This window comes from Falco peregrinus, chromosome 3, assembly GCF_023634155.1.
Source record: "Falco peregrinus isolate bFalPer1 chromosome 3, bFalPer1.pri, whole genome shotgun sequence".
Lineage (NCBI taxonomy): Eukaryota > Metazoa > Chordata > Aves > Falconiformes > Falconidae > Falco > Falco peregrinus.
The window spans coordinates 12,557,473-12,570,219 of NC_073723.1; the positions used below are offsets into that span (position 1 = coordinate 12,557,473).

General features: G+C 41.2%; 1 protein-coding gene across 1 annotated transcript in view; it reads left to right on the forward strand.

Moving 5' to 3' along the window:
• The window catches only part of ANKH (ANKH inorganic pyrophosphate transport regulator), a 111,174-nt gene that overhangs the window by 68,774 nt on the left and 29,653 nt on the right, over positions 1-12,747 (forward strand). The window contains exons 3-7 of the mRNA XM_005235792.4: positions 1,985-2,103; positions 3,226-3,309; positions 5,841-6,011; positions 6,617-6,751; positions 9,308-9,400. Of these exons, the coding sequence (XP_005235849.1) occupies positions 1,985-2,103; positions 3,226-3,309; positions 5,841-6,011; positions 6,617-6,751; positions 9,308-9,400 (602 nt within the window). The remainder of the gene's footprint in view (positions 1-1,984; positions 2,104-3,225; positions 3,310-5,840; positions 6,012-6,616; positions 6,752-9,307; positions 9,401-12,747) is intronic.

Consider the following 12,747-nt stretch of genomic DNA (forward strand, 5'->3'; position numbering starts at 1 on the left):
TCTGTGTACCGCCCTGCCATAAAGACAGTTTTCCATGAGGACTTAACACCAAAAAAAAAATCCATGCATAACAGAGTTTTCAAAATACTAGTGAAAACGGTGTATGGGTATTCCTACAAAAACAAAAAGAGGCTGTGCTTGATGTGTGACTGGATTGCAGGAAGCACAGGAACGCTGAAAGAACTAAACTGGCCTGCCTGAACTGAGGAAAGGTTGGAGTCCTGGTTTAAGTTTCTTGCCTAACTCCCTTCAAAAGGAAACAAGGCTGGGGAGTGCCTCAAGAGGATGGCTAAGCAACCTGGGGATTGCTGGGTGAACTAGGAGACTGCGACAGTAACACTTATGGCTCAGATGAAAGATATGTAGCTGGGGACCAGCATAGGCAAAGGGGGAGTTTTTAACATTTTAGCATCTTTGGGGCAGTCCTGGTTGTCCGGAATGAGGCTCTTGCCTGTTCCCACTGCTAGTTTTACAACCTTGTTTACACTGTGGTGTTCAGACTGAAAAAGTCTTTTCAGTCCTGTTAACCATTTAGCTGCTGTATCCCTAAGCCATCACGAAACACTGATAACTCATATGATTCTGTAATTGTTTCCAAACACTGTTCTTAAGTTATGAGAGAGGGTTTTAGGCTAAAAAGATGGAATTGGATGACTCGTGTTGCATTTGTCAATCTGATTATGTGACCTGCATGCATGAAAAGGATAACTTTCCTAAAATACCGTATATGAAGATCTGTACAATGATAATAGAGTTGTTATAAAGGGGAAATCATATAGATGTTCACATTTGCAATAATTATTTTAGAAAAGACGTGAGTGGAAGAGAACTGAGGTACGATTCCCCAGGCACAAGTAATTCTGCCATTACTCGTGTTGGGAGGTTGACTTTACAACTTAGTAGTTCTTTTAACAGCTATTACAAGTGTATAGAGGAAACTAAGTAATAGTATGCAGGTCTAGAACATAGTTTATGAAAGGTTAAAAACTATTTGGATTATTTAAGTGTGCATATTATGTAAATCCCCATAATTCAGAGACCCCAATCGTAGCTAGCTCTTCCTTATTCCTGCTCTTTCAGAGGACTCTGGGGTTATTAAAACAGCTGGATAACATGGGTACTAACAGAGACATAAGCCATTCTTTAGAGAACTGTGTGGTGAGTCCCTGTATTTATGTGGTCTTCAACCCAATACCTTGGGAAGAGAGGCTTGGCAAGAAGTGTGTTGCCCAACAGTGAAAATTCCTATCTTGGCTTGAAACAGGACAGTGAAATTGCATGCTGTCCATCGGAAGTGGCAACCCCCTGATTTCCAGTGGTGCCTTTTTCCAACTTGTGGCTCCTGAGATGCCAGCTTTAGCTAAATAAGGAAGGAAACTAAGGCTGGTGGAGGCTGCCCAGAGACTGTGCAGTGAAGGGTGCAGCGCCCTGACAGGTCCCAGCAGAGGTGATCATTAGGCGAAGTAAGGGAGAAGTATAATGAATGTGATTTGTTGCATGCTTTTGCAATTCATAGTATCCTTTTTACAGCTTTGGAAAGGTTTACAGGTAATGTCATGAGAATGTGATGATAATAAATAGTTTCAGCATTTATAAGGTACTACATCCCATGAAATACACAATGCCTGGTGTAAAACAGCTTTTCTAACAAAGAGCCTTGAGTTAATGAAAGAGCAGTAGATTTTCTGGAGTACCCATGTGTTCATTTAGCAAACAGATTTGGCACTTACTCTACCCATCTCCCAACCCAGCCATTTGTTACCACTCCTCTGCCAAAGGTTACTTGCAAAAGAACCATGAGAGCACTCCTTAGTCATGAGCAGCAGCTGGTGAGGCTCTAATATCCTAAGGCCCCTGCAGCTGTTTGCTAAGTAGATGCATGTCTGAGCTCCTAGGCATCACAGGCTTTCAGGTACTTCTGAGTGTGTCACCCAGAGTCCATATGTAACCTTTACTATTCACTTCTATTCTTGTGTCTCTACAGCATATAGTGATTTGGGGTATTACATTATTAATAAGCTGCATCATGTGGATGAATCAGTGGGAAGTAAAACTCGGAGGGCCTTCCTTTATCTTGCTGCCTTCCCTTTTATGGATGCCATGGTGAGTGCCTCATTCAGAACTGATTTTTAATATTTATGTTATTTTTTTTCTTTGATGGCTTTAGTTCACAAAGTCTGTTACCTGGTGGGAAACTCAAGGTGTGCAGAAGGAAAGTATGTCCTTTGCAAGCAGTAGCTCTGGATATACCTGGACGCATCATCTCCTGCTACCTGGAAAAAGCATCTGGGTGGACTTTGAATATCCAGAGATCATGACAAATGTAAAAGAACCTCAGTTGCCTTGTTACAGTTGCTGTATGTGCATGCTGGAAAGCACCGGTCATCTTGTGATGAGCTGCACTGGTTGTCTGTATGTGTCCTCTCATTCCAGTTTGTAGTGAGAGAGTTGGATTTGCCGTGCATTCCCAGATCACTTGCAGACCTCACAAGGAATAAGCTCAATGTTTTCCCAAAGCAAATTTGTTCAAAAGATATTTCTTACCAGGAATTTTTACAAGCACAGCTAAGTCCAGTATATCTCAAATGCTTGGGCAAGAGAGCCACACATGGGGTGGGCTGCTGCTTCCCAGTTCACCAGACTTACTGCCTGTGGCCTGCACAACATAAAAATATGGAAGCTGTCTTTAATGCCTCTACTTCTGTGTAAAACTGGTAAAGGATAACCTTCTCATGGCATGCCTCCACCACTTTTTCTACCACTTTTGCTTGAAACAGTAGCTGACAATAAAAAGAAGTTGGATCATTAAGTTTTATTTTCCAGACAGGACTGACTATAACTCAGTGGGCCAATGAATATTATGCTTCAAATGTGCGTCCAGCTGGTGAATGAGAATAAACATTTTTTCTCTGGGATTATTTAGTGTGATAATCCATCCCGTGTAGCATCTGTTTTATGAAGAAAGGGCAGTTTCATATTAGATCTGCTCAGAAATGTTTATACAGTCTATAAAATTCCCATTCTCCCTGTCAGCCCTGGCAATAAAGAACTGAATGCAGCAGTGCATTCTCTGCATTACTGGCTTAACATTTGCCCAGGTTCACACCAGGTATTGCTGGTACAAAGGAGCTTTGCAAGTTGCTTGTGTACAGTGTAAGCACAAAACAGCATTCTGGACCACAAATATCACAATCACTTCCCAAACTCTTCTCTCCCTTTTTTCAGGCATGGACCCATGCTGGAATTCTGCTGAAACACAAGTACAGTTTCCTAGTGGGATGTGCCTCCATCTCAGATGTCATAGCTCAGGTAATGACTCCCCTTAGCAGTCAGTTTCCATTGTGCTATGGGCTAGATGCTTTACTAAGCAGGAACTCCTGCACAGAGACTGTCTTCTCTCTCTGTCATGAACACACTAGTGGAAGTGATTCTGTGTGCTGTTCACTGGCTGATCCCTGTTGTGTGGAGGCTGTTTACTGACTGTTGTGGTTTAGGCTGGACTCAGCCGACTGAATCAAGTCAGTCCCAAACCAATGTCAGGAGAAGAGAATCAGGATTGTTTGAGCTAGGGCCATGTCTTCCAGCACCTCCACAACCTTGTTTCAGAATGGCTGAGAAACAAGTTATATATACATGTGTACAGCTGGGAAAAAGAAAGGTCAGGCAAAGGGACCAAATGCTGCTACCAGTTCTGAGGCAGACAGAGAGACCTTTCTCCCTCCTGCGCATTCTCCCCCATGCTTCGCACAGTTGCACTGAAATCCTGCGTGGGGCTTGTAGGTGGAGAAGTGAAGGCCTGATTCTCCAGTTCACCTGTCAGTTTTGCACATGCTGTCTAATCCAGTGAAATCCAGTAGTGTAAGCCATCTTCTGAGTGCCAGTATGCCACTGTTCTTCTTACTGGTTCAAAGGGTGAAGGCTGAGAACTGCAGCACAAGGGATCTATCTGTGTGGTAGCCCCTGGGTGATACAGAAAAGACCAAATGTTGTTTGAACTTTCATTTACAAGAGGGGTGTTAACTATCCTATTGCTTTGTACTAGACACACTTAAAAAACAACATTAATACACATTGCTGGTGGCCAGTGTTGTGGCATTTATATTGAGAACCAATATACAGCCCTCTTTTTAAAGCATATATAAAAATATTACGAAATGGAGAGTCCAGCACTTGTAAAACAGTTGTGTACTGTCCCATTACCAGCTGAATGGTGTAATGACTGGGTAAGAAAGACAGTAATAACAGTACATCATCAAAGGAAATATGAAGTCAGCAGCACTTAGTTCAATTTTCCATAGCATTTTCCTCCCACTAAATATGAGTAAACCATAAAGCAGGTTGAACCATTCAGTCAGCTGCTGTTCTGTGTTTGGCAGGCCTGCCTCTCTACAGTACTGCACTAAATCCCTGAAGATAACACCAATTACTGTAAATGACCTTAACCCTCAGGATCTGCTCTCGTTCTGATGTGACCTACAAAGTTTGCTAGCCCTAGCTGCATGTCAGATCATATACAGCTAAATACAGAAACAAATTCTTATTTTGGCCATGATACACATGCCCTTTCCACAATGGTTGGTGAGTGGGGTGCCAGGATTGTGAAGAGTAGGACACCTGTCATCTTCTCTCAACAAAATATTGCACAGAGCAAGAGCAAATCTGGAAGACAAAAAGTTGTGACTTTCCATACCCCAGAACTCTCTACACCTACATCTGCTCACTACACAAGCAATAGGTGCGCTGGTAGTAGCTAATTCTCCATCGGTAGCTTCATATACAAACTTCTTGTGACTGCTTCTGTTTACTGAAGATTCTTTTGTTGCCAAAGAGGGTTCAAAAGAGCAGTTTTGCAAACCCTTATAAGCAGTGTGGCTTGCCTAATAAACATTTGCACACTGTGATTTTTCTTAAGTGTTTCTCGAGCTCTAGCAATGAAGAGGAGAACGTGCCCCTGAACAATGTGTTTTGTGGTTTTTGTGACTCACTTGAAGGCCAGCATGTCCTAGCTGGGTTGTCTTCGATTTTGCTGTTCACAGCACCAGCTCACAGTTGGCTTTTGAGTTGTGCTCCCCAGCCAGAGATGTTTGGAATGTAACAGGCATGCCATCAGCTCTGTAGTTAATGAAGAGAATAATAGCATATTAATCATGTGCTTTGCATTTTCTGGATTGAACATTTAATCTTACTAGACTGAATTACAAGTTGTTTGGTAGCCCAAAAGTTTCCATTTCATTTACATCAATGTGGCACCCAGCTGAAGAGACTATGACGAAATACTGAAATTTCACTCAGAAAAGTAGAAAATTAGGATGACATAACACTTCCTGCTTCTAAATGCTGAAGTGAATACTTGAAAACATCTGGCTTTTTAATTGCCACTGGCCTACCACCCCCACCCCCCCCCACCCCCCAAAAAAAAAAAAAAAGTAGGACTTTAGAAGCTGACCGTAGAAGCATGTCTGCAGCCTCAGTGTATATCAGAATAGGCACGTTCTCCTGGGAGGGGTGACACTCAGCCACATGCTTGCTGTGAAACCTTGCCAGATTGTCATGCTAACCTTCTCCTATATATGGCTCCTAGTCTGACACCTGCCCATATCTTCAATTTATTTTTTTTTAATAGAGCTTCTGTATGATGTTAACTCTTGTTTTTCTCATTTGTGTGACCAATTGCAGGGGGGGTCCTGACTAAAGTTTCAAATGCCACAAACTCAAAGTCAGATAGATAATGTAGTCACACATGGTCGGTTGTTCAGACGGACTAGCTTGGAGTCAGACAGGAGATATATTGGTCCTAAGAAACACACAAACTACTGATCATTTATTTGTTTGTCCTACAGGTTGTTTTTGTAGCCATTTTGCTTCACAGTCACTTGGAGTGCAGGGAGCCTCTCTTGATCCCAATCTTGTCCTTATACATGGGAGCACTTGTCCGATGTACCACATTATGCCTCGGATACTACAGGAACATACATGATGTAATTCCTGACAGAAGTGGGCCTGAAATGGGGGTATGTCTTAATACTTCGTGCTTTTTCAAATTCAATAATCTTAAAGTTGCTTTTTGTGTTATAAAACTGTATTAAATTACTGTGCATGAAGGGCCTCCTCTCTCTATTCTGCAGGAAAAAAACATTTTCACTTAAAGAGTCATGGTAGAAAATATTCCAGCAACTGTGTACTGTGGTACAGATGTGCTGTCTACTGAGCACCTCTGTACTGAGCTTTATACTGAGCTGTAAGACAGCACAGCATGAACTGACTGGACACCTTATTTCACAGGGAATAGGGTCTCAAAATTCCTCATTTTCCCCGAATGTCATATTGGTTTTCACGTATCTTTGTCTGGCAGCCAGAACAAATTATGCAGATAGATATCTTATGCATTATTTATTGAGATCCATGACACAGCTTCTTTTGAATCAGTATTGCTAAAGAGTGAAAATATTTTAGGTTCCTCATATTGAAAACTATTGTAATGAATGTACCAGAACGGACAGTGGGTGGGAAAAGCAAAAATCCGTTCTCTGTGCTTTTGATTCAGTTCTGCCATGTTCTTTTCCAAACCCACTTTTTTTTTTTTTTTTTTTTTTTTGCTTTTTCCTATGTGTTGCAGGGAGAGGCTACGATAAGGAAGATGCTGAGTTTCTGGTGGCCTTTGGCATTAATTTTGGCAACTCAGCGAATAAGTAGGCCCATTGTCAACCTTTTTGTCTCCCGGGACCTCGGTGGCAGTTCTTCAGCCACAGAGGTAAGAGATTCATTGCTCTCTATTACTGCAAATGATCCTTTACATGGAGTTACCTCCGTGTTTCTTTTCTCAGCCATGCTGACAAGAAAAAAATGCCTTGTCTCTTTATCCTTGAAGAGAGTGCTTGGATTCTTACCATGAGGGTTTCTGCCAGGCCCAGTGGGACCTCACCCTCAACAAGAGCAGTAGAATTTTTTCACTGAGCAGTTTGTGCATCCCAGGTTTTCATGCTTTACATATAAGTACATACGCTCCTGATCATTCATATCCCAGAAATTTTAGGACTTATCAGCAGTCCCATGTTCCTCTGTTTCCTGTCATGTGTATTTATGGCTGTGCAAACTGATGTGAAGCTACCATTAGAAGTCAGTGCATCACACGGAATTGGGTAGAGGCTGAAGGAAGCACGTAAAAAAAAATTGTCTCCTGATTGCGATATGAAATGCACCCTGTTTCTCTTGAGGAATTTCACATTACTCCAGTAGTCACCTACAGGTGATGGGAGCTGGACTTTGATTTTAATGCAGAGATTTCACCAATGCTCACCATCAGCTGACCTGTTCTTTTACGAAGTCAGGGGGACCTTTGCTGCCAGTTTCAGTGGGAGGATGTCTAGGTCCATGCAGCCGTTAGCAAATCTCTCATGTTCTTTCTATAGAAAAAATAAAGCTGTAAGATACTACACGGAAAGGAAAATTCAAACAGCTGATGTCTAACAAAAGTTCTGTCAGCACTGCTAATTTGACATATTTGATACTGTGTACTTCACTCACCCAGGAGTTGCCAGTGACTGCAAATAATCAGTGGTGGAGAGACAATTTAGGAAATGTAATGCTTTTACATGTGTAAATCAGGAATCAGTCTATATGTTAATATCAGTCTCAGAAAAAGAGGAGCCAGAGTGGGTTAGCAGAGATAAGTTTTGCATTTCTTGGTAACTTTTGATTTTAGATATATCACATTTGACAGCTAGCTAGACAATTGCGTTGTGTTGCTATTAGGATGACTCCAAACCTGTCATAGCTGGTGGTCTGCTGGCCTTTTTACAGTAACAGTAATGGTCCCATTTCAACTTCCTCTGATTTCTGAAATAATTGCCTCTGAAAAGGGAGGTACTGGCAACACAGATAACGTACATTTCTGGAACATCAGTGTACACAGGAATTTCATAGGTCCCCTGTTCAATAATATCAGCAACTTCAGGTGTGGACAGGAGGTCCTGTGAAGGGCTAGGCTGTAGCATGTTCGTGAGGACAAGTCCACTTGCATGACCAGCTCCCACTGCTTCTGTCTGGACTGCCAGCACAGTCATGGTGATTGGGGTACCTTTTTTTGGTGTTGCCTTTGATGGGGGACTTTTTCATCTGTCAAATACAGGTTCTAGACATTTAGGAAAGCTTTCATGCCATTTTTGGGGATTCCACCAATTGGGGAAAAATACTGGAAGAAAAATCACTGCTAAAAACTTTGATAGTTTAAGTGGAATCTAGCATACCAAATGTGTTAGTGAAATACTGTTTTCTTTAACAGTTACTGTGTCTTTGCAGTCTTTTTGGATTTCATCAAGGAAATAAGCAAAGTATCTTTTATATTCGTTATTCGATTTAACCTAGTTAGATTGCATAGAGATGGAAGTTCTGCTGAAAATACAATAATGGGAATGGGATTGCAATTAAAAAGGGGTGCTGTCTTAAAATTCCAGTTTGTTTTCTTTGAACCAATTACTCTTTCAAGGTACATTAAACATTATTAAAGCTATTATTAACATGGAATAATCTATCCCACTCTCTTCCTCTCTGTGGATATCACTACTTTCCTCCTTTTTAAACAGCACACGGAACAAATTAGCTTGCTACACGGTCCCATGTTTGTATAGACCTTTTAACCAAGCAAGGACAGCAATTGCATTTATAATGAGAAAACGGGTTCGGATATAACCAAGAAAGAGTGCATCAAAAGTTTAGGAGTGAAACAGAGACATCATTACTTTAAAAAAAGTCTTTCTTAATGCTACCATTGCCAGATGTAAAATGAACCTGACTTGAGGTGGATTGTATCAGATCTGAACCTGCAAACAAAAGGCCATCAAACACTTTGATTTCTGGAATTAAGAGTCAGGCAGTTCTGTACAGATGCACACAGTCTCTGAGGACTAGAAAACTTGGGGTGACCACAGATTCCAGGCAGCTACAGGAAGAGCTCCCTAAACACCCTTCCTATGTGAAAGACATGAAGTACATGTGTTTGGACTTTTTCTTTAGAAATCGGAAGTATCAGCAAAATCTTTCATATATTAATATGTGGGGCGGGGTGTGTGTGTGTTATATCTTTGATGCACCTCTTGGACTGCACTTGTGAAAGTACAAAAGGGCCTAGTTTTAAACAAATGATGGCCACTCTGATGGTCTTTCTGAAACAAAGAGCTTCCATTTACCTGACTGGTTTCTTGCTGTGTCAAGGTCAATGTGGTGATACTGGTAGGAAATGGCATCCTGTGTTAGTTTAACTGCTCTGTTCAAAGATTTGAAGTTCGTGTTTCCCTGTCTGTCTTCATAGGCAGTGGCGATCCTGACAGCTACGTATCCTGTGGGACACATGCCGTATGGCTGGCTGACAGAGATCAGAGCAGTATACCCTGCTTTTGACAAGGTGAGTGCCCATGCTGGAGGTATAATAAATACCTTTTTTCTATTTTCGCATGCATGGTCCCGCTCTTTCTCTCTGTTACATTTTAATCTAGGGGTGGCTTCAGTGATGTCAGAGGAATTTCTGCCAAACAAATGTGAAGAAAATTAGTTCATGGCTCCATAATCAAGTGTAACAGATTATTTTAAAAATAAACCAACCAAAGATTACATAGGGCTCTATTAATGGCCATCTATTGTCTTGCTTCTCTTTACTTTTGCTTTTGCTGCCTATTGTTCCTTGTCCCACTGATTAGGTTTCCTTAAAATCCTAGTTAAAATGAATTGCATTTTGGTGGCTTCAAGCTGTGGTCTGATTTATGGTTTTAACCTTAGCTCCATGTTACAAGGTATTATGCTACCTTTTGAATAGATAGGTGCTGTATTTTTTAGGATTAAAAAAAAAGTCCTCACTTACTCACTACGCTGTAGCTACTTAGCTAATGAAATGATTGCTCACAAAGTGTCCATCAGTGAGTGAGCAAGCTCACGTCTCTGCTGCAGATTCTGCAGTATCTCTCAAATGGGTTTGGGTTCATTTGCTCAGTATTTAGCAAAGGTTGTTTCACAGACTGACAGTAACACAGATAACATAAATTTTTTCAGTAGCACTGGTTTAGCTGACCAAGACTATGAAGATTTTTGTTGGCAGGTCATGTAATTACATAAGCATAGTAGGACTGCTCCTGGAATTGAGCACAGAGTAAATATAACCAAAATTAATTTTGTTTAGACAATTTTTTTGCTCGGTTTTAGAACTGGTACTCACTAGCCCATATGTTGTGCGAAGAACATTTGTGTCCTGTGACCGTCTTAATTCAAATGCCAGATCCCCTCCTTCCCTTTATTTACCAGTTAGTAACTGAACTTTCTGGTTCCAAGTACCGATGAAAAAAAATGTTTGCTTGCTGTGGGATGTACTTAACTGAAGCAAACCCTGTTTGATACGACCCACCATATTTCTGAGTATTTAAAAACAAAACAAAGAAAGTAAAATCAGTCGTAACTTCCTAACTTGCCTGTGTGCAACTAAATTGACCTGTCAGATAAAATGTTGCATGCAGGCTTTCTCAGAGGTCATGCTACTGAAAGGGAACGGCAGATGAAAAACCAATAACCTGCAAGTTAAAAATGTTTTGGAACAGGAAACACAAGGGCTGCTAACCTCATCTGTTAGAGCCACAATCAAAAGCACTATTGCCAAGCAAAATTAGCAGCTATTAAGACTCCTAAATTCAGGTCTCCTTTAGCTGGTGGAAGACGTGCTGACAACTTTAGTGGTGACAGGATTAGACCATGATTTGTCTGCTTGCTGATTTCAGTTAAAAGGCTTCTCATAGAGCCCTTGTGGAAAAAAAGTGAGGAAGAAAAAGCCAGGATAAGACGTAGATAGGTACAGTTTATCTAATAGCCAGAAAAGTATATAACGGGGATTTTAGTTGCCTGTTTTAAGAGCAGTTTGGCATAAAATGTGCTAGCTAAGGTAGCAGCAGTATAAAGGGTCTCATCCTGGCAACCTTGTGTGCAAATGCCTCCACCAAACCAGAAACCCACAGTGGGGTTTTTTTTATATTGCTGTGAGAATTGCTTTACTCTTGGTCCCATGTCATTCGCATGTCACCGTGCCTTTCAAAAGCTTTGTTTCCTTAAGCTAAAGCTTTCTCGGAGGAGTCCAGGTAGAAGCACATTTTATTTCTGGACTCTGTAAAGCTTCCATTGTGATTTTCAGATGCTGAAACAATTTGCATGCATGCAAACTCAGAAAGCTGGCAATGCTGATGATCATCAGAAGCACACTGCTATGCCTTAGCTAACTGATGGTACTTGGGATCCAGATAGTGTGCCCCTCTTCAGTGGCTCTACTGGAGAAGTCTGCTTCTTGTCTTCAAAGGGAAATTGTTGCCTCTGTTCACATTTGTAAGAGGGATGCAGGGTCCTGCTTCAGTCTTTTATAAGACTCTGTGTCCAGAGCAACATCTTAGCCTAGCAGTTACACTCAGGTTGAGGGTTACTGCTGATTTTCTGAAAGACAACAGGCATATTCTAGTTCTGTGCTCTTTCTGCTGTTTTATATGGTGATGATGCCTTTACTCTTAATGGCCTGTGCCATCTGATTCAGACCAACAATACTGACTGTGAGAGGACTTGTGAATGATATTTATCTGATTAATAAATGAGAATGGATACTCTTTTTGCTCCGTAATCTGCATAGTGTTTTGATCCAAGAACTAGATGGTGTGCAAGAGATAGGAATAAAGAGTATGTGGTCAAGAGTTAGAGCAAAGGGCAGAATAAAGCAAGGGCAGAGTTAGCAGCAGCAAGGTAGGACCAAACGAGAGTCCTTTTTATTCACAGCCCTTTTGGATGGCTGGATTTGTGTGTGCTCTCTGTTATTTTAGCCTTGTTAGAAAGTTGAGCCATGCAACAGAGTTTGTTTAAACACTTGCAAGCGATTCTCATTCTCATCCTTATATATGTGAGGCCTATCCTCACATATGTAAAAGCTAACAGTAACAAAGTATTTCTTCAGAAACACAAGAAATAACAATAGATGCATGAATAAAATGTTTGCAGAGAGTTTTCAACACGTGTTCCCAAAACCAGCAGATATGGGAGTTGCTTCCTTCTTTAGGGACTGGGTTGTCTACGTGGATTGTCATGAACCCAAACTTCCAAGCAGATATTTAGGCAGGACTGTGGGGCTGTCTGTTGCTTCACCGATCTCCACAAAAGCTTTAAACTGCAAAATTCCATCAACTAGTGGAATGTGAAATGGTGTACTCTTCACAGACCTCACGTTTGGTTTGTCCACTCCCAAGATGTATTTGCATAAGTTTCTGTTTCTCTTATGAGCAACTTCAGTAAAGGAGGCTGACCATGTGACAGATACTGCTGTTCTACCTGAGTTACATCAAGGATGACTAAATGTTGTACCACATCTCAAGGTGCAGGTTTTGTCAGCATGGGCGCACACTTGTGTATTTCAAACAGCTCCAGGGTAAATGCAATAGGTGACCCAACAGCCTATTGCTACAGGGCTCCTAATGGCACCCTGCTTTTGATATCACATCCTCTCCTTTCACAGACCATTTAGTTTGTTTTTGTGTTCCCTCAGGGCAATTTTAAATCTTCAGCTTCATTTGCTATATTGGACATTTGGAAGAGGGCTTTTGTTGTTGTTTTAAATAAAACTTGGCTGCCATGTGAATACAGGGCCCATGTTCAAGGTAGAACATCTAATAGTCCTAATTATGTTCTGTTCATTAAACTGCATTAACAGAGCCAGCTGTTCCAGGAACTTTGTTTATATTA